The following is a 23,119-nucleotide window of genomic DNA, read 5'->3' as shown; positions in this document are numbered from 1 at the left end:
TTCTTCTTCTTTTTCCAGAAACGCAGGGGTAATAGCCAAACACTACCCTTACCAGCCACGTTTTTTTAACTTTCCCCTCAGGTAACGGAGGGATGGAGGTACAGAGCTCATTCTGCAGCCTAGCAGTATTGCTGCCCCTTCAGTTCTTTACATTGCAATGAAAGCAACACAGTATCTCACACCTCTATTATAACCGCTAGATTTGCAGGCCTCTTACAAAGATGTGATGTATCTATGAGAATCCTTACAATAAGCACAGTATTTCCCCAGCTGCATTAACAATAGCAGCAGAAAAGATGCAAGAGGCTTAAAAAAAAAAAAAAAACTAGAAAAAAAAGTTGGAAGCAAAAGCAATGTGGACGAAGCAGCAGTTTGTTCTTTACTCCTACGCTGCAGTGAAGGGGACCTTCCTCCTTTACCCTGTCTTGCTCTTTCATACCATATGAATATCAACCTCAAAGAAGCCTCCAGTTTACATGTTCTCATCTCCTGTGAAAACAAGCAGACTGACACAGCACTATACCTCACTGCAGAGTCATTTTTAAAAGAAAAAGGCACCTGCACAATGTCTTTAATACAAATTGAAGTAACTAAACTTCCCATTAGGATATGTGGATGATACCAATATTCAGCATGTATCATGCAGCTATAACCTAAAGGTAGCATTAAGTAAGAAGTAACAAAGCAGTTACCTGAGGCGAATCAAAAGGATACCGACTACTGAACTTAAATAGAAGCTGAAATTTCTCCCCTTCATATAGTGTTCCTGGAGCACCTTCCATATCTACAATCCACCTAAGGAATGGGGAAAAATTATTAGTAGTGTGGACTCACAAATTAAAATTTTACTCCTGGAGCACAGGACTAATCAAATCAATTACCAATCACAGCCAGATCTTTTAAGTTCTCTGTCAGTATCATAACTATCATACCTACCTTTGAAAGAAACAAGCTTGGTATTTTACATACATGCATTGACACAATGCTGCAAATTATACAAGTAATTATGACTTGAACTAAATACAGACCCATCAGTTCCCAATAAAATGACTGTTAATGTGAGACAAAGCTGACACAAAAACCTGTTCCAAAGTTTATTCCTACACAAAAACAGGCTTAGAGTTTCAAGGTGTTTTACTTTTCTGTCAAGAAAATCATTGTTACAGTTTATTAAAATAAATTCTGCATCCAAGGGGGAAGAGCAATGCTCCCCTTGCACTTACACCTGTGAAAAACTCCGACATTAAATGGCATATAACCTGGCAGGTAATGGAACCAAAACTGGAAAAAGTTAATAGTATAAAAAGGAAAAGGTCACAGAAAATTAAAAACAAAACAAAGGATGCTTTGCAACTCTAATAAAGATAACACCTCAGCATATCACAGTATAATTTTCCCTCTGCTTCTGCTCCTTCCATCATAATAATGTGGAAGTAACTGACAGGTGGAGTTGTGGGGGCAGGGGGTGTTGGGTGTAGGTGTTTTGTTGGTGGTGGTTTTGGGTAGGGTTTCTTTTAATACAGTCAAAAATAGATGCTTTGCATACTGTTCAACACATACAGCAACACTCAGCTATCTAACTTCTGTCATTTTGGAGTTCTGTTGTTGATCACTATCATTTTTGTGGCATCACTTCCCCATTGCTGTCTTTCACCCTTGATTGAGTTTTACACATTTGAGCAATATGATAAGGTAAAGATTCAGCAAGGGACTACAAAAATGCTCAGATGAGATTTACATTAGACTCAAGTGAGGCAGCTGAGATTTTTCAGAACAATGTGTACAGAAAAGTCGACATCTCCTCCAGCTAGCAGTCTGATGCTCCTATTCCCAACCTCTCCATCCTCCTGTCATATACACTCTTCCTGTGCATTTAAGGTGTGCAGATTTTTTTATCTTCCCCTCTATTTATGTCTTTTTTTTTTTTTTTTTTTTGAGAAAAATTGCTTCTCTACTGAACCACTAGCTGTCACACTCTTCAGGAGGCATGCATCTTCAACAGTAGCATGATGATGGCTGTATGTTCCATGTTTTAATTTTGTGAAGACTCCTTCAAATTAATCTATCTGCGCTCCAGATCACTTCTATCTTCTTATGCCTTCTGCTTTTACATTTACACACACGCTGTACCAATACTCTTCAGCTTTATTGGTCCTTGTGATCCAGAACCTTCACTTTTGAATTTTTATAATAGTTTCATTTACTAAGTAGAAGATAACTCTGCTTGGACATTGCTCCTTTTATGGTCAAGGAATCACTGGAACCCATCTTTCCTGTGTGCTTTATGGTTTAGCCATCTCAAATTTCTAATCCTTGTGTATTTAAAATAGATGATTGCTTAACATTTCAAATGACCCAGTTACATCATGGGATCCAATTATTTTATTCAACATCTTTCAAAACCAAGCTAATATTGCTATACAAATCTTTACTGCACAAGTTCAAACTCTAACTTGATTAATGAACTCAGAACATGGTACTCTGCATCAAAAATCCTCAAAGAGAAAAAATATGGTATTACTTGTGACAGAAAGCTTCTTAAACAGAGACAATTCCCAAATCTAGCACGACAGCAAACAGGAAGTTTTTAGTTGTAAGGTACTGAAAGGTATAAAAATTGTACATAGCAGAAAAAAAAAAGAGGTAGTACTCTGGCAACAGAAATAACCTAAGAAAAATGGAAAACTACAAAACAGAAAAAAAGAAAACAATTGATTTTTTCTTTTCCAACTCTTCATCTGCTGTAAACTTTCACTTAATAGCTGTTTCTGTTTAAATGAATGAAAAACACCTGCAATATTAGTTTGAGTCATTTTTTCAGATAATTTAAAGATTGTATTTCCCAAAGAAAACCCAAAAAAGCAAGAAACACAAGCTGTAAATCAGCAGTTGTACAGCAGTTCATTAATATTTGTAGCAAATTCTGGAGAGTGCTATTTCAATTTTTAGTCATACTCATCTGCATGAACTATTATAAAACCCAGCATCATTTAAAAAGCAATAGCAGTCTTTAACTCAGCATATACAAGGTTCAAAAAAGACTCAGGTAACATGGTCTGAGTGCCACCATCAAAAATGCAGCTGTGAAGCAACATCAGAAGTCAGCTCTAAGTTATGTTTTTAAATTGATCCATCAATCAATAATATAGTCCAGAATATATAGCCCAAGATTCATACTTTTAGAAATATTTACATCTGCTAAGAATTTTTTAACATTTCTCTAAAATTAAACCAAGAAAACTATCTAAAAGAAAAGTGAACACAGTCTGAATCTTTTGACTTTCAGTCAAACTAAACTATTAAAAAATAGTTTAGAAAACAGGAATACCACCCATCCAATTTCAACGGACAGAACATTTAACCATGTTTGTCCTTCTGTTTTGCTAATCACAGAAAAAACTACAGCAGGGAGGAAAGTGCAAAGAATGTACTTAGATAACTTTGTTCTTTAAGAAGCTTCCTCCACTTGCTTTACAGAAAGAAGGTAATAGAAATTAACAGCTACAAAATACACTTAACACAAGTAACATAGAAACTCTAAACCAGCTATTCCATTATTTTAATAAATCTAGAGGGGTTTCAGAGGTTAGTAGCTGTGTGAGATCATTACATTATTTTATTCTAAAATATGCAGAAGCTTTTACCAAGTGGCATTTTGTTAGACAGTAAAATGCCTAATAAAAATTTAATGAATTCACTATCTAGTTCCTGAGAGCGTCCAGCACGTTACAGCAATATGCTCATTAACCAGAACAACGTTTCACTCCCTAGACTAAAACCAAAAATTCAGAACGTTTCTTGGAATAAGTGGTGGAAGTGGCATGCAGAGGACTTTTCATTACTTACATCTTTCAGCTTGATAGCAAAAATAAAACAGTATATGTACTTACTGTGTAATTGAGTTTTGTACACTCTTTTCATTTAGAGTCATTCCTGGAGGTGGATCATTTTGAAATGCCAATAGTTCTTTTTGTAACCGTTTCTATAAAGAAATTGTATAGAAAATTTGAAATATTAAATAAAGTTCAACAATAAACACGCACACTAAAGTACATTTCAGCAATTATTGAAAGGCAAAAGGAGATTAATTTGAAAATTTAAATACAAAGTGAAACTGAAAGGTGAGAAAGGGAGAAGACTCCTCTCCTAAAAATTAAACTGAAAAGTCACAGGCAAAAAAAGTCACAGGCTTAAAACCTACTTTTTTGGTTAAATGCAATGGCACTCACATTTGTAACACTGCTAAGTGAAGAACTGTTGCATTACAAAACTGGAGGTATCCAGGATTTTGTCATATTACAAAGATGTCAATCAGAGCTCTCTAAATCTAGCAGTGAACATTGCATATTCCCCTGTTAGCATCAGATTTACAATTAATTCTCCAAGATTTTAACAGCACAACTCTTCCTCCTCTGAGTAATTCAAGACACTTCTATCTGGCATCTGTGTGAGCCTTTGCCTTGTTCTAAGTCATCCCAGAGGACAGAACACAAAACTAAAACAAGACTATGTGACTTGCAGAACACAAACTATTTTATAACTCTGTAATAACTGCATCTTGGAACCTACAGAGTTGTAAAATTCAAAAAAGTGTTACACCAGTAGCTCAGGTAATTCTTATCTATTTTGACAGGGATAAATCAGGAACTGTAACCAATAGATTCTATAACAACTACCAGAACTGTTTCTTACAATCTACGGAGCAAGGGAAATGCAACCTCTGTGAAATGGTATCATTGCCGCTGGTTTCAGAGTGTATTTTCTTCATATAAACAGTTATGCAATATGTTTTGTCATTTCCAAGCCATCTAGATAATGTAAAGTTCAAGGCTTTTTCATTTCTTGCTCTTCTTTTTCCTGCCAACAATTTTAATGTTTACTGCCTACGAGTCCACTTCCATCATCCTACTAGTCAAAATGACCTTACGTAAGATTTAAGCCTGATCTAGCACTCAAGAGGAGTAAGCATATATGGCTGGGGTTTAATATCTAATTTTGATTCAACATATATTTGTTTAAAATCTAGGCTTATCACACACTTGTAGCTGTTTCTTACTAATTTTCCAAACAACTTTTCTGATACTCGGTAGAACTTACAAAAATCCATAGGGGAAAATAAAAAGTGTTCATTTGTCAACATAGAAGTGATTCAGTATCTCATTAATACCTTGGAAATAGGACTGCAATAAATTCAGACATACAACTCCTGAAGAAAACTCCCCCATACATTCACAATTTACATTTTGAAATAACTGTCTGTCTCTATCAGCCCTGAAAGCTTGCTTTGGGCTTCTATTTTTAAAGTGCCAAACCTGAATCCAAATACACACTTCAGAAGTCTTGTTTTTGCAAGCAATTAAACAGATATGTTTTGAAGTGAAATGTTATGTCATAAAAGAATTATAAAGGCTGTTATAATTGGTGTACAGATATAAACAAACTGAAAAAACAATGCTAGCATTTTCATAAGAAAGCTATATACATTGCTAACAGTGACAAACACATTAGGTTCCTAGTCTTCACCTTTTGGTTTCTGCACAGTTTAAGAAAATTTTATATAATAAACACTAACAGTGTTTAACACCACTATTATGAATTAAACTGCAAAAGAACAAAGGCCCAAAACCATTTTACAAATCCTTAATTTGAGGGGCAGAGATGTTTTGAAGTCAATTCTCTTTCTGATGCTTTCCAAGATCATCATCAAATAAACCTCAATGGCAGTCAACCTGTGTATGCCTTGTCATACAGATCATCATACAGAGAAATATTTCAAAAGTTCAGAGATGAGAACCTTATATGATAAGGGAAAATTCAAACTCTTTCTTTTTAGGAAATTGGGTAAAAAAAGTAAAGAACAAATGAACAGCATATAAGAACAGCAAATAATTCAGTAGATCCATTTATTTATACATCTGGACCAACTATACAACCGTCTTTATAAAAAGGAGCCTAAAATACATTTTAAATTTAAATTAAACCCAGCCACATTAAGGTATCAGTATCTGATCGAACACAGTAATTTGAAAAGAGGAAATTTTGGTTGTTCTGTATCCTACCAAAAATTCCAAATTATCAAACTAAAATGTCCTCTCATTTGAAATTTGGACCTTTGGTTCTTTTCTCCAGCAACCATCTTTTCAGTCTAATACAGTCTCAGACACTCTCTTACCCATCTCACCAATGCAAAAATATTCTCTCAGACTGCTTCACAGCTTTTCAGTTCTCACATATAATATTTATGGTTCTTTCTAAAAAAACAGTACCCAAGGGGAAAAAAACAAAAAACCAAAAAAAACCCTCAAAATGCATATGTGATCAGCAGAGTACCACTGAAGTGCTCTGTTCCTCTGGTCTTAAACATTTGCTGACACTGTCATGGGGGCCTATCCATTAAATGCAAATAATACATACAGACGATACATTGCTTCTCATCAGTTGCAATACAAAATATATTAAGATCCAAAAATGCATCCCAGAGAAACAACAGGAGATACCATTTACACCGAGTCAAAAGTATCACAGTAAACAAAATCATATTTTTAAAGACAAAAAAGAAATGAGCATTTCCAAGTCAGTCAGTTCAAACAAATGTCAATATAAGTTCAGTCTGACCTATACTTGCAGCTCGCAGTGAGAACATCAATGAAAAAAATACATTTTTGATTCAACATATATTTGTTTAAAATCTAGGCTTATCACACACTTGTAGCTGTTTCTTACTAATTTTCCAAACAACTTTTCTGATACTCGGTAGAACTTACAAAAATCCATAGGGGAAAATAAAAAGTGTTCATTTGTCAACATAGAAGTGATTCAGTATCTCATTAATACCTTGGAAATAGGACTGCAATAAATTCAGACATACAACTCCTGAAGAAAACTCCCCCATACATTCACAATTTACATTTTGAAATAACTGTCTGTCTCTATCAGCCCTGAAAGCTTGCTTTGGGCTTCTATTTTTAAAGTGCCAAACCTGAATCCAAATACACACTTCAGAAGTCTTGTTTTTGCAAGCAATTAAACAGATATGTTTTGAAGTGAAATGTTATGTCATAAAAGAATTATAAAGGCTGTTATAATTGGTGTACAGATATAAACAAACTGAAAAAACAATGCTAGCATTTTCATAAGAAAGCTATATACATTGCTAACAGTGACAAACACATTAGGTTCCTAGTCTTCACCTTTTGGTTTCTGCACAGTTTAAGAAAATTTTATATAATAAACACTAACAGTGTTTAACACCACTATTATGAATTAAACTGCAAAAGAACAAAGGCCCAAAACCATTTTACAAATCCTTAATTTGAGGGGCAGAGATGTTTTGAAGTCAATTCTCTTTCTGATGCTTTCCAAGATCATCATCAAATAAACCTCAATGGCAGTCAACCTGTGTATGCCTTGTCATACAGATCATCATACAGAGAAATATTTCAAAAGTTCAGAGATGAGAACCTTATATGATAAGGGAAAATTCCCTTAAAGAGGAAATTGGGTAAAAAAAGTAAAGAACAAATGAACAGCATATAAGAACAGCAAATAATTCAGTAGATCCATTTATTTATACATCTGGACCAACTATACAACCGTCTTTATAAAAAGGAGCCTAAAATACATTTTAAATTTAAATTAAAACCAGCCACATTAAGGTATCAGTATCTGATCGAACACAGTAATTTGAAAAGAGGAAATTTTGGTTGTTCTGTATCCTACCAAAAATTCCAAATTATCAAACTAAAATGTCCTCTCATTTGAAATTTGGACCTTTGGTTCTTTTCTCCAGCAACCATCTTTTCAGTCTAATACAGTCTCAGACACTCTCTTACCCATCTCACCAATGCAAAAATATTCTCTCAGACTGCTTCACAGCTTTTCAGTTCTCACATATAATATTTATGGTTCTTTCTAAAAAAACAGTACCCAAGGGGAAAAAAACAAAAAACCAAAAAAAACCCTCAAAATGCATATGTGATCAGCAGAGTACCACTGAAGTGCTCTGTTCCTCTGGTCTTAAACATTTGCTGACACTGTCATGGGGGCCTATCCATTAAATGCAAATAATACATACAGACGATACATTGCTTCTCATCAGTTGCAATACAAAATATATTAAGATCCAAAAATGCATCCCAGAGAAACAACAGGAGATACCATTTACACCGAGTCAAAAGTATCACAGTAAACAAAATCATATTTTTAAAGACAAAAAAGAAATTATCATTTCCAAGTCAGTCAGTTCAAACAAATGTCAATATAAGTTCAGTCTGACCTATACTTGCAGCTCGCAGTGAGAACATCAATGAAAAAAATACATCCATGTTATTCCCATATAAAGCTGAAAAGAGAACATTCAGTAGAAAACAGGTATGTTATCTGACTGTTAAGCCAAAGAAGCTCGGTGACATTAAGTCCTCCAGAAAAGCCAAAAAATGTTGTAATGAAATGAAAAGAAGCTTTAGCAAAGAAACTTCTCACTTTGAAATAAGGGAATCCACAAAGAAAACCTGACTATGATTACCTATTATGCACAGAAAACTCCAGTGCAATTCTGATTAACAGTGAGTTCCTAGTCACAGCTCCACATTGGAAAGGTAGCAAGGGGATGCAGAGACCAAGAAACCCACAGCTCTTCTGGGCTTGTTCTTCATTCAGAGGAATGTCCCAAACAGAACCAAGTATCAGCAAAAGGCATACCCTTCAGCCTTACTGTAACCACTATAAAGCTATGCCCATCTGAAGTATCAGCTGTGATCTCCATTATACTATGCCCTGATGGGTTTAATGTATCTCAACATTGCTCCCCATCAGGGTAATGCGGGGTGGGGAGAAAAACAACATGCCACCAAAAAAACCCCCACAAGTTAAAAGAATCTCACCCCAGAATTACAGGCAGTCAGGACAGAAGACCAACAATGGCTTTAGAGATGGCACAGAAACCTTTTCATTTTTATTCTCTCCAGCTATACTGACTATCCTTGATAACTGCCCTTGAAATTAAAGGACAAAATTTTTGTAATAAATTCCTAGCTTTCTCCAGTCCCCATAATGACAGGTACTCTAAAATAAGTGTTAGATAGCTCAAGGGGAAAAAAATGCTTTTAAAGATTTCATAACTATTACTCTAGCTACTACAATCTAAAGATAGAAGCATTGCAAAGTCCTCACACAAAGAGAATTACTTCCATTGAATCAACCGATACACATTTAAGATGTGATACTTTTGGGAATACAAGCCCTTGTTTTTTTTTCCAACTAGAATAATATCTATTTTATCTCTTTGTTATCTGTAATATCTATTTTATAACTTTCTACTATTCCATTAACCATGCCATACAAGTTAATCATACCTTATCTGACAAACATAGCTGGGTATCTTTAATAGGTTTTCCCCAGACATTTTCAAATTTGCTTTGTTCTCTCAAACATCAACTCAATTATTTCTGTACAAACTAACGAACAGCTGCCTATAGATCTTTTCCAGAAGGCGCTCGAGAGTACTCTATAGCAACCGTAACAAAATTGTAGAGGGCATCATGGCCTACTAACCAGAGTTCATTCAAATACTGAAAAACTGTTTTACAAGAGGGAATAACTAACATTTAGAAAATTGTCTTTTAATCAACCTCTCTGATCAATGCATTCCAGTGTTTGACCACCATCATGGTATAAAATGTTTCCTTTATGTCTTACTGGAATATCTCATGTTCCAATTTGTGTCTGTTGCCCCTTGTCTTCCCATTGTGGCACTGTTTTCCCTATCACCCTCCCATTGGGTTGTTGTAGGCATCAGCAAGCTCTTCCCTTTGCCTCCTCCTCTTAAGGCTGAAGAAATCCAGTCAGCCTCTCCCTGTACATCATGTAGCTCAGCCTCTAACCATCTCGGTGGCCATCAGTTGGACTCACTCCAGTACAGCAATGTTTGTCTTGTACTGGGACTCCCTAAAGACAGTACTCTAGATGTGGTCTCAAGTGCCAGAGAGAAGAATCACTTTCCTTGAGCTCCTGGCTACATGCTGCATACACAGCCCAACATGCAGCTAAGGATATTCAAAAAACTTGGAAAATACTCTACAAAGATATCATGAAGGGCTATTTTTTTTTCTTCCTCTCTCCCTTACCACAACTTAAAATAACTTATCTTACACTGTGTCTCATTAATACACAAAACTGGATAATCAAGAGCCAGATCTACTTTAAAAAAAAAAACTAAATAAATCTCTTAAATGAAGCCCTTGAAGGCCAGATTCATACAGTTTAATTAGGAAATTGAGCTGGTTACCATAGTAACTCAGAAAACATCTGAAGTTTAAATGCAACAACTTGAAATCAATTCTTCTTCAATGTTTAACAATATTTGTACTAGTGGACCAGAGAGTTTACAAGGAACATTCATTTTCTCAGAGTAACACTAAGTCTAAAGACTACTATAATATCATGCACAAATCCAGAAACATGTACTCTCAGCTTCAAGATTAATTTAAAAAATACATTCAGTTAAGTACTTTTAAAAAAAACATGACTCTGACATACCCAGCCCACACACATTATGGACAAAAAGCACGCTGCAACTGTAAGTTCCTGAAATTAAGCATTTGAAAAGGAACAGTTTCAGAGGGAGAAAAGTCTTCCTTGTATTTGACAGCCATGAATACAGAAAGTTGTTTTTCTGGCATAAAATTCTTGAGAATGAGCAGTGACATATATAGCAGGACAAAGTATAATGAAGTAACAATTTTCAGGCAATTTTAACCATCTCATTTGTCGTATCTTAGAAACTTAGGACTCAAAGATATCTCAGGGAAGTCACCTCTCCATCTTCATAACAGAAGGACGGATCAAAGATTCTAAAATGTCCTTGTAGTTAAAAGCCTTTAACATTTTCCACATCACCCTACCTATTGCTCTTATAATTGGAAGAATTTTCTTCACAGTAAGAGGTCTAAGTAAGTTGAATACATTACGTCAAATTACTTCTCTTACTCTTCATGGATATAGAAGGGAATTCTTTTACTTATTTCAACTTACTTCTCTCCAAGTAAAACACATAATTCTTTCAACTTCCCCCTTTCAAGTCTCATTTTCCAAGCATTTAATTTTTGCTGGTCTCCAGCTGGCTCCTTAAGCATGTATTTTTATTTATATAAATATATATGTATTTCTATAAATATATGTATTTTTGTATATAGATAGAAGAAGAATGTTTCATCATGGCAATTATGTGAATATACCCCAGAGACTTGTTTTTCCTTTGTAGCAGCACAATACTTCTGACTTGCATTCAGTCCACGCTCATAACCCACAGTCTCTTTCACACCAGCACTGGTCAGCCTGCTACTCATGCACATCTGTAAACTAGACTCCCTTTTCCCCTCTCCTCCTCCTCCGAAATACTTTGTAGTTTTCTCTACTGAATTGCATTTTTTTTATTTTAAACCTTGTCCACTTGTTGTCACGCAGCACAATACTTCTGACTTGCATTCAGTCCACGCTCATAACCCACAGTCTCTTTCACACCAGCACTGGTCAGCCTGCTACTCATGCACATCTGTAAACTAGACTCCCTTTTCCCCTCTCCTCCTCCTCCGAAATACTTTGTAGTTTTCTCTACTGAATTGCATTTTTTTTATTTTAAACCTTGTCCACTTGTTGTCACATACGTATTTTATATCACAAGCACCCAAGCCTCTATCGAAAGCATGAAAGCCAGTGCAGACTGCCCTCAAAATACCCTTTGGTAGGTCCACAGAGCTTGACAGAACCAAACACCCTCCCTCAATCAGACATCTAGCTGAAACAAGAGTGATTTCACTACAACCAAACTACAACTGTGATACCTTGAGAAGTGGTCTTTGCAGTTAGTAAGGAGAATTAAAAAAAAAAAAAAAAAATCCACTGATTTATACCACATTTTTCTCGTGTGCTTATTCAAATGTCACACTAACACAAGTCAAAAATATTTGTACGGTCAGAAAACAGCTAATTCTCCTCTTTCACAATAGTTACCGTATGGTAAGATGAGGAAATCATGTTAGTTCAATGTGATTCTTCTTCTGAAATCCATTTTGGCTACTTTTTACCTAGGCACACGCAAGTTAATTGTCTATTGTATCCTGTAAGTGTCAGAGACTATTCTGTCCAGTGATTTCCAGAAGCCACCCTTTCACACAACAGTAGAAGAATAAAAATAGTATTTATCATCTGGAAACTCATTCAAAATAATTGTCAAAGAACTCTGATTCAGTTGCTTAAATAATCAAAACGAAAAAAAACAAAACCCCAAAACCAACCCACACAGTTGAATCCTGGTAAGTGACACAATATTATCCAATGCCTAAAAGGTATTGAATTTGTCCTTTTTGTTTGGTATGATTTACTGCCTCGTTGTTAATTTAAGTATCTGTGCAATCTATTCTTTGCTTTCTTTTTCTATTCACAGGTTCATCCCTTTCATCATCCTTCTAGTGATTTAGAAATATATTTCTTAATGCTTTTCAAATCTGCTAATTTAAAACAATGCACCACGGGTAGATTTCACTCTTACATGCTTGCCCTTTTCTTTCACATTGAGCTTTAGCAGTAAATACTTACTTTCATTTTTCTGTTTTGCACAAAGCCTTGTCAACCTTCAAGTCACTAAATAGCTCCTCACTACTTTTCCTATGTTTCCTATATTTTTTTCCATATTGACACAGCTTGCCATTGTAAATAAGTATTTTCTTCTAGAAACTTGTAGCCCTTCAGCACTCTTAATTACCAGGAGTCCTTTATTTACAGATCTCCAGCTATGTTCAGATATGCATATCTAAAGTCAATACCATTATTACTTTTGCTTTTTTCCCCTACCATGAATCAAGAAAACAATTTTTTTCATCACATAGTCAAATTGCTTTCAGCCTCTCAACCAGCTTCTTTACATCAAAATACACGCTAGTGCAGCTACTCACTCCCACAATAACCTCTAAACCAGTATTTTCTATACATTGATATCGTCTTGGGAGCTGTTCTTGCTGTACTGTTCTTGTCATATCACAAGACCATCTTTCTAATGTTTCTGCTAATCTGTCATAAGATTTCACACAGAAGCTCCCTTCCTCCTTGTCCACTTTCTATTTAAAGAGACTGTGAAAGAAAACATGGTTGCAGTTATGGAGTTATTTAGATAAAGGGGGAATAAATGAAGGATGCACAGGCAATCTTAATTTCATCTTTTCCTTAGTTTTGAGAGAAGATTTTATGCTTAAGTATTCTTTTATTAAAACTTCCAAGTAAACCAAAACTAAAAATTATCAAATTGGTAGAAACATTCACTAGCCAGAGGCAAACAGAACAGCAGAGTAGGAAGATCAGAAACCCAGGACTGGATAACACCACAGCCCTTCAATTAAAGGAATAACCAGCTGCAAAAGGCAAAGAGTAGCTACATCACCATTAGTTTACACGAGTATTTTCAAAAAGGTGGAATTCTTTGAAACCAAGATTACTTAATTCACCAATGGCTACAGGAAAGGATGATTCAAGGATGAAATCAGAGACCACAACACTGACCCAAACATTAGTTCCAGAAGAAAGTTTATTCGAGTAGCTGAGACATGACTGACATAGCAGTGGCTTGTATTCTGTTGCTAATTCTGTCAAATAGGATTTGTGCAACCCCTTCAGTTATCCTCCACAGATTTTCTGATGTGTCAAGCTCGTAAGACTTCTCAAAGCATAAGGAGCAAAGAACACAAAATTAACTGGTTGTCAGTGGAGTAAAAGTCCTGACGGGCCCCACACAGCTCACAACCACCTGTATCATTTCAGCCCTGAGAGATGGCACTTATTGTCTGTCATGGTTTGAGTTAAATATATCTCCAAAACAGCTTCTAGCACCTTTGCTAAGCAAAAATACACGCTCTTCTTTCTCCAAACTGGCACCCATCTTACTTGACCACCTCTGGAACTGGTGTGGTAACATCTCAAATGGCACAGCTGAATTCTCACTTGTGTTGTTTCCTGGTGTATCATGTAAAGAAAAGCAGAAGGCTGGGCAGAAACATATAAAAAGATGCAATATGCAAAAAGAGGGAGAGGGTAGCAATTTAGGACAGGAGGACATTTGGAGGTTTGTAACATGAGTATTTCAGAACACAACTCCTGGAATCAAATAGTTTGGTTACTGTGTACCACTGAGCTAGATGCTATGTATCACAAATGTTTATTAACAGATACAAAATTATTTCACTGGTCTCTGTGCCCCTGTTGGCTACCTCAAAAGGCAATAACCTATATTCCTAAAGCATATATGACAGTATCACCATCACATTCCTCAAAACCAGGGATCTTTTTTATGATTCTACCACAGACAAGGATCATACCCATGGCCAGACAGGTAGACAGACTTTAACCACAACCCCCCCACAAAGCAACAGAGCAGTCAAAGGTATTTTCCTCCCCCACCATGAAAACTTATCTAGCTCTACTAGGTATGTGAAAATTACCTCTCTTTTGCTTTTAAAAAGGATTATCACAATATCAGGTGTCTATTTCCAGTTCTAAGCCCATTGTCAGAATTCTTACAACAGCTTTGCCCCTCCCTTGGAAAACTGGAGCCTAGAGAGTTAAAGTTTAACAGAGCTATATGCAAACAAAAACATGTGTACAGTGAAAAAGTAAGGCACCCTTAGTTATAGGGGTCACTACCAAGTACAAATTATGCACATATAGCTGAGAGCAACTAGAAAGCCAATGAATATCGTTTCAGTTAACCTATTATGCCCCAGAACTGGAGTGGGCAAAGCACACATACGCTGTTACATTGGCTCTGTTGATTAGCAGTAAAATATTAACAGAAGAATCCAATCAAGTTCGACTGTGTGCCCATACTCCTGCCTTTTAATCAGTCTCCTCAGAGTTGAAAATATAAACTCTATAAAGGTAAATGATAGAAAGAAAATAAAATTGAAGAAAGATCAATATCCATCTGGCTTATCTTTGCCATTCTTGAATATTCCACTTCTCGGTGTTTCAAGAAATGTTACATGAGATGTACAATGTCTTAAATGGGTGATATCTTAAATGGGTAAATTAAATGGTGAGCTATCTTAATTAAATACTTTACCTATGAACAACCCTTAATATAGACTTGAAAGTCTATTTTAGAGACTTTTTTTTTTAAAAAAAAAGAAACAAAGAGAGAGAAAAGCTGAGCTGATTAAACCAAAAGGAGATTCTGTACAAAAGAGAATCAATATATTAAGGGCAGTAGTAAGAGTTTGGTAGAAGATAGATGGGAGAAAAGCAATTTTTCTCTACCCTTGGATGGAAGGACTTTAGTCTGGAGAAGAGGAGGCTGAGGAGAGACCTTATCGCTCCCTATAACTGCCTGATAGGAGGGGATAGCTGGGGGAGTCAGTCTCTGCTCCCAGGGAACGGGCAATGGAACAAGCGGAAATGGCCTCAAGTTGTGCCAGGGCAAGTCTAGGTTGGACATTAGGAAAAATTTCTTCCCCGAAAGGGTTGTCAAGCGCTGGAAGGGGCTGCCCAGGGAAGGGGTCAAGTCCTCATCCCTGGAGGTATTTAAAAGCTGGGCAGACAAGGTGCTTAGGGACAGGGTTTAGTGGTGGGATGTCAGGGTTAGGTTAATGTTTGGACTCGATGATCTTGAAGGTCTTTTCCAACCTAAATGATTCTGTGATTCAGTAAAGCAGGAACATACCAGTAGAGCAAAAAGTGGAAAATGGGCAAACTGCTTGCTTTCACTTCTGCTGGAGGAAATGTTCCATCACCATCTTCTTTTGCCACTAACACAAGCTATGATGAGTGATTAAGCTAGAACATTCTGGCCTTTTCACCTGGAGTGGTAGAAACTCTATGGCTCATGAGGCAGTATCATGAGGATATGAAGAAACTAAAAGATGGAACAGCAACTTCACAGACTAGGAAGCATGGGTGTCCAAAATATCTGCACTTGAATTTTATTAGAAACCTTCTTATGTCCATGCACTCGAATTCCCTTTTCCTTGTGATGACGTAAGAAAAGAGTAGCCTTCCAAGGCCTAGCCTTGCTAGAGATTGTAAACTCAAATCTTAATCTGTCTTGGAGATCAAAGGCAGAAAAATTAACTCATAAATAGTTAAAAGCTAAAAAATTAATCCCACAGGGGCTCCACTCTTGTATTTTATGCTGGTAAAGCTCCTGCACCCTAAGGAGACCTAAAATAGTTCTTCAGTAACTACTAATGATTCTCTTCCACATCCAAAGATTGAAAAGTACCCAACAAACTCTGCTGGCACAAAAGTACTGTCAGTCCTATGATGAAGTCCTGGCAAAGAATTTACATTTCACTTATGAGCTACAGGCTGTCACCTCCTCCCCCACTCAAGTTACTAAACGCTTCACAAAAAACATCCTTTCTGTTTTAAAGAAGTTTTTGCATGCAGGAGACAGATTTTTTTCCAAGGGCTCCCTCACTGAACGGAAGCAAACCTTGTACCAGAACAGGAGGAGTTGTTAACAGGCTGCAACAACAGTGTTGTTACAACACCACCATGTTGTTTCATAAGCAAAGCTGTTACTAGTCTGCTAGTACAAGCTACTAGCCTGAGAGAGTAATACCAGAATATGAAGTTCTAACCACAGGGTAGATAGTCCTGCTTTTCAAACAAAACTCCTCTACAGAAAAAACATTTTTAACAGTGTAAGTATTGCTGGAACTGATTACATGTTACTCTCTAATTAGTAACCTAACTTTAAATACCAAAAAGCTCTCAAACAGAAGAGAAACAAGGTGAAGATTAAAAATGGTGACATTTAAGGAAAAATTACCTGCTACAATCCATCTTGCTACTGAAGAAATCTAAAGAAAAGATGAAAGAGACCGTTCCTACAAATTAAAAAAAAAAAAAAAAATCCTTTGTTTCCTAATCAATCAGATCATTCACAAAAGCCCCTGCAGAATATATCCCATTATTCAGGTGAAAGCATTCGGCCCAGACTCCCAAACTCACATACCATCCAGAGACTTGATTATCACAATCCTGGGTGAATTTTTCCTAATCAAAGTTCTTATGGTAATATTTAATCAAGGCCCATAGGGGGAAAGATAGATAATTGACTGGATGTGACCAGTTAAAACTCTGTCCACGAAAAAATAATACCAGGATTTGAATTTGAAGAATTGTTTTTCAGTTTTATCTATTTTTGGCTGAATATCAGGTTTTCAATCTGTCCTGAGAATGCAGAAGCAGATTAGTCTCCTCCTTCTCATTTCTAATAAAACATGTTAACATCTGGCAACCCAGTTCTAATGTTATTTTCCCAGTCCAATCCATACTTCAAGTCCTGAATGTCAGGCATTTCGTATACTTCTCTCTTTTTAAAGGAACCAAAATGCAATGTGTGAATCTTTTAATGAGCTATTTACAAATATTTTTCCACCACTAATGTTTTGTTCTTCTGGGCATTTAAAAATTTCATTAGGTTATGGACAGGGTGGAGTGGGGGGAGAGGAATGACTGTTGATTTCTCAGTTCGATAACAGAATGCTATCTTCACATGCTCCAAGATATCCTAAAATACTTGACTGGAAAGTCAAAGCAACACGGTCCTCTTCTAAAGGGAATAATATGCTTGACTTAAACTCATTAAGACGCAGATCAACCTGAAATCAGAACTATAGTATAATTAAAGATAAACTAATAACTACGCACACGAAACACTCTGTACTCCGCAGTCTGAAAAGCTTTTTGCCAGATAATCAAATTTTTTACAATGAACCTGTAATTTTAAAGCAAATTAAGTGAAATCCACTAATGAGGAATAAAATGAAACTGACAGCTAGTCATCTGCTTTATAAATGGAGTCTTCAAACATACCAACACCCAGCACAAGCCTCACACAGTACTAAAGAGTCAAACACAAATAATTTTATCTTTTAAGGACAAGAGTCTGGCATTATTTGAACTGCTTCAGTTAAAGAAAAGAATTTGAGATAATAGCAAGGGCTGGCACAATGAGGGCAACCAGGATGTCTGCATTTCATTCCAGCAGACTTTTAGAGACAGTATTTGCTATACTCTAGTATATCAACCTTTATTGGCATATATACAGGATCAAGCAGTATTTTTAACTAAGTTGAATAAAAAAAGATGAGAAACAACTTTGTAATCACCCAAGAAGAGAGTTATTTTTTCAATACCGTGTATGTGAAAGAATAATTAGTATTCTCAATCAGATCACTGATTATAAGGCATCTCGCAATTCCTGCTCTACCATCATTAACTTCTATCCTTTCTTTTCTAACACATTAATAATGCTCCCAGGGAGGCAAATGATGGGGTTCCCTCCCTTCTTCCCCGCTACCCCAGGCTGATACCTGATTTTCATTCCAGTGATTCAGGTTGTCTCAGAGGAAAAACAAACAAAACCAAAGAAAAAAAAACTGCAAAGGCTGGCACAGATTCCAGAATACTTTTTGAAAGCCCTCAACTACCAAAAGCAGGCAGAAGACTGGTTACCTGGCCTTCATTCTAACAAAAAATGCAAGATGCACAAAATTTTTAGCTCCAAGTACTGAGTAAAAGACCTTCGTCATCCTCTTCCCCTCCGCCCCAGTGGAAACTTTAGCCTGCAAACTGCTTGAAAGCTCATCTCTTGGTTGTAAACCAAGGCTGCATAAGAGACATGATCATTATACCGAACACATTTGTATTTGTTGAACACAGCCGTAACTATGCGTAAATTCAAAGGAAGTTGTGCCTTCCCTCTTTCATATTAATAGGGGTAATTTAATCACATAATCTCCGGGAGTATTCACCAGTACAGCCTATACCTGTATAATATATAGTGAAGCTCCTTTAGTCCAGAAGCCTTAGCTCGGTAGAATTTGAGCAAACAATTAAAGAAAGTGCTTGATCACTGAGTTTTGCACACTGTTTGAGCTAAGCTGCTTTAGCTTATTAATTACAAACGCACAGAGCTTTCCAAGGGAGCAGCTTAACAAGACAACATTCCCTGGCTTTGGCAAATCTATTGTTTTCTCTTTTCCCCTTCTCAGAGCTTGAATAGCTAGGCCTAAAAGCAAGCATAAGACATTATCAAACTCTGGGATAAAAATATTTACAATCAACTGGAATAACTATTCGTTAGTATAAATATCTGCCTGCTCTTATTTTCCTGATTTAAATCATACATATTCATGAGATATCAACATTCAATGTGACACATTGAAAGCATTCATGATTTTCTATATTTTAGCTATATAGTTGGTCTATTTGGAAGAGAGATCTGCTGATAACGCTCAGGGACACTGGTCTCAGTAAACTTGTCTACTACTGCTTTCTTTTTTGTAAGTGAATTCTGCCATTCTTGCTCAAAAACCGTGCAGTTGCTGCACAGCAAAGTGTTTCCCAAAACTTTATTTACACAAGCAGATACAAAAACAAGCAAGTGAGACTCCTTAGGGCCTAAAGCCATAACTTTGATTTTATTTATCTTCCCTGACTTGAAGACTAGAAACTTTAAACTTCACTTAATATTCAACTCACTTTAAAAGTTTATTAAAAAAGCCCCAAGATTAAACTAACTCATCTTGGTAAAATAACTATAAATTCTGCATTTATCTTGTTTTATTATGTTTGGCTAGATGCCAAAACTAATATACCACATCAGTACAGACTGATAACTGAAGGTTACATAAAGGACTAACAACCTCTCAGTGGACAAGAGAAACACTTTTTACTTTCCACTCATTCTGGTCTCAATTATGGTACTTGCATTTTTCAGTTTAAAAAATTATGGAAAATTTTATCTTCAACAGTATTTCACCAACGGCACCACTAAATACTCCAAATTGTTACTAACTGACAATAATTTTGTTGTGTTTATCTCCCAGAATTGGTTATATAATTACAGTAAACACTCTTTTTCTTTTTATTTTTTAAACATTTTACTTGAAATAACACAAATAGCATCGTATACTGCGATGCTTAACAGTACAGAACACAGGTACATCTCCATTGAAGTTCCAGTTGAGAGAAAGCTTTCCTCACTTAAGGTTGGGTTTGTTGGGGCTTTTTTGGAAGATATATTAAAAACAGTTCCTGGACAAAGCCATCAAATAAGTAAAAATTATTTCCAAATTATCAAATAAAAATGCTGCCAATATTGAATTAAGATTAAGTAATACGCAATTGTTCTGAGAATAGCAGGAAACACAGAACTTCCACTGAGACTACAAGAGCAGGTAAAGAACAGAACCAAGGAAGTTTAACCAGAAGTTGGCATATCCACAGCATAATATTTTCTTATAATGTAATTACAATGCCATTTTTCTTGTGGCTTGTATACATTTTCCCCATCCCCTACCCCACTCGCTGAAAACACTGGGGTGAAACTTGCAGGAAGCTTTTGCATTGCTACTGGCTTGTGTTTTGTGATAAAAGTTCTTGGTGGTCTCAAGCTAACATGAGTACTGCATTGTCATCTAGCAGAATCTTTTTATTAAATGCCTGTTTACACATCATTTTGAAAAAAAAAAAATCTATTGCTGTAACAAGACTTTTCAAGCAGCACTTTTTATTTTGATGTATTCGTGTATTTTGATGGCAGCCCACCAACAGGCATTTTCAAGGGGAAAAAAAAAATCTTGATAACACAGACGCACGGTGAAGGCTAACATTCTACACTCTTTAGTAAAGCTGTTTGTGTCATTAATACACTGGCTCTGTATTTAATCAGATTTAAATATCTACATGTACAACTCTCACACGTCTAACTTTAAAGGAAAGACCAGAGGTTATTCTGCTGATAAAACACAAACCTAAAACTGTTCCACAGATGTGTTTGTGAAAGCTGTTTAAATATGTCCAGTCATAATTCAGGGTTTGAAGTAACCTGGTATTAAAAATGAAAGGAGGGGAAAAGTAAAACAGTAGTCATTAATAAGTCAGCATTACAGATAAAGCAAATCTTTCGAGTTTAAGATGTAAATAATTGCTATCTGTGGATTGAGGGAAAGGCCTTATCTAACACTTCGTACAGCAAAGACATATCTTCCATACATTTTCAGCTGAACTTCCTTGGTTCTATTTTTTACCTGCTCTTCCATTTCTAATGCAAGTTCTCTGTTTCCAGACGTTCTGAGAACAACTGTTTATTGCTTATTACTTCCTCAGTATCTACCACGGTTTTATGTTATCTGTAGCTTTAAGACTTCAGATTACGAAAGATGGTATACTGAATTATCTAAAGCAAATCCATTCTATTCACTTGTTCTAAACAACTTACAACTTTTCAGAATATTTCTGGGCTTTTTTTTGGAAAGTTGCACAAGCTTGGGCTTTTTCTGGGAAAAATCCTGAAAAAAATGCTTTTCCTTCAAGATCTGTTTGGGGGTTTCATTTGTCCGGGTTTTTTAAGAAAAAGATATCCTTTGCTTATAGTTATGCAAACCAGGTTTAAATCAATCTAACAGTGTCAAATTAGCCACCACTTTGGACAATACAGTGGTTAGAAAACAAAACACAGGTTCTTGGCAACATTGGCTTCTATTTTTCTAGAAGAAAAGCATTACAGAAAATACCACTAAAGAATGTCCACACAGACAGAGATCACAATAAATTTAAATTATACACGTAAAGGCTCAAACTCCGAAGTTTTACAAGTTACTACCCATCAACTGAACCTCGGTAGCTCTTCAGGCTGGTGTTCATTGCCGCTGGCAAAAAGAGGTGATTTATTACAGTTTCAAAATTTTCCTTATAGGCTGACCCTAGAACAGGCTGATCAGATAATTCTAGCTTTAAGCTAATCAGAGAAATTTCAGTAGATCTGTAAAAATAAGATGCAATTAAATTAAGGCATCATACATTGCTGTATAAAATTATGGCAGTTTAAGAAGTGACTAAAATTTATTTAATCTACCATTGTAACATTCTTATCAGAAATATAAATAATACCACCATAATGGTACAGTGATAGACCACTGGTATAGTTAGAGACTGCCATGAGTTGCACAAACATTTCAATTAAACATTAGGTATTTTAAAACACTGTACATAAAAAGGAGACATCCTTTTTCTGATTAGGCAACCTATGTATTAAATGTTAGCAGTAATAATAATAAATTAGATGATCCTGAACCAAAAAACACTTAAAATTATATGCAACAGCTTCTTTTGTAAAATGTTTTAAATGTTGAAGATTTAAGTGTTAATTAATAGAATTGAGAGCCTTGAAATCTTGCTCACCTGGGAAGGTGTCTACTATTGAGAAACTTAGTAATTTTACAGTTCAATTACTGATTTTTCATCTATGCTTCCTGCTTATTTGAAAAAAAATTCCAAATTTCCAACTTACTAAAATTAGTAATTTAGTAAACTCAGAAAAAAGTCATCATAACATTGTGCAACTGAATTTCTCATCAAAAGACAACACCACCATTTAAAATAGAAGTGTAATCTTACAGCTGGTATTTCTAAAATGAAAGCAATTACAACATTAGGTTTACCATAGCCATATTTTCAGGAAGTAAGTACTACCTCCACACATAACTTATCTTACTTTTAGGCAACACTTGTCATTCATGTATCCTAAACCACCTCATTTAATGTGTAATCATTATCTCCCCTTTACACAGGCAGCAACACGACAGAGGGTGAGGCAAGCTGTAGAAGGTCATTTGCTAGGCCAGAGAGGGAAACACAGCACAGGTTTACAAAATCCCACACAGTGTCTCCTTCAAGTTTCACAATTGTCATTTCCTTATAGTTTTCACAGAGTTTTATAGAAGATACTACTCAAAAAATTATTGCCTCTATTTTGTAGTTATGCTTGTGGAAGTCTGAACATTAAAAGAAGAGCATTACAAGAACGCATTTGCCAGATAGAGCTGATAAAACAAAAGCAGATCAGACTATCTGTCTAAACTACTGCTAAATGAAAAACATTCTGTACAGTACATTCAAGTTCTTGATCCCATTTCATTTCAATAATTCAGAAACACACACCTTTTTTTTAAATGCTTCTAAACTTCACGAGCAGAATTTTTACCCCACAAAGTTCAATGCTTTGACATTTTAACTCTTTTTAGCTAGCTAAATCCAAGCTATCAGGACAATTAAACTAATTTCA

At 35.8% G+C, this 23,119-nt stretch overlaps 1 protein-coding gene across 2 annotated transcripts in view; it reads right to left on the bottom strand.

Annotated features, from left to right (window-relative positions):
• Positions 1-16,883, bottom strand: part of UBE2W (ubiquitin conjugating enzyme E2 W) — a 28,003-nt gene extending 11,120 nt beyond the window's left edge. The window contains exons 1-3 of one of the 2 annotated variants that reach the window (XM_035890058.1): positions 16,814-16,883; positions 3,891-3,982; positions 693-795 (exon numbers count right to left, since the gene is read on the bottom strand). In XM_035890058.1, the coding sequence (XP_035745951.1) occupies positions 693-795; positions 3,891-3,931 (144 nt within the window). In that variant the 5' untranslated portion in view covers positions 3,932-3,982; positions 16,814-16,883. The remainder of the gene's footprint in view (positions 1-692; positions 796-3,890; positions 3,983-16,813) is intronic. The other variant, XM_009634491.2, reaches the window with a different exon arrangement.
• Positions 16,884-23,119: the final 6,236 nt, after the last annotated feature.

Source organism: Egretta garzetta, unplaced genomic scaffold (genome assembly GCF_000687185.1).
Source record: "Egretta garzetta isolate BGI_Z169 unplaced genomic scaffold, ASM68718v1 scaffold251, whole genome shotgun sequence".
Classification (NCBI taxonomy): Eukaryota; Metazoa; Chordata; class Aves; order Pelecaniformes; family Ardeidae; genus Egretta; species Egretta garzetta.
Note: the sequence above shows the minus strand (reverse complement) of the source record. Positions and strands in the feature narration are given on the sequence as shown.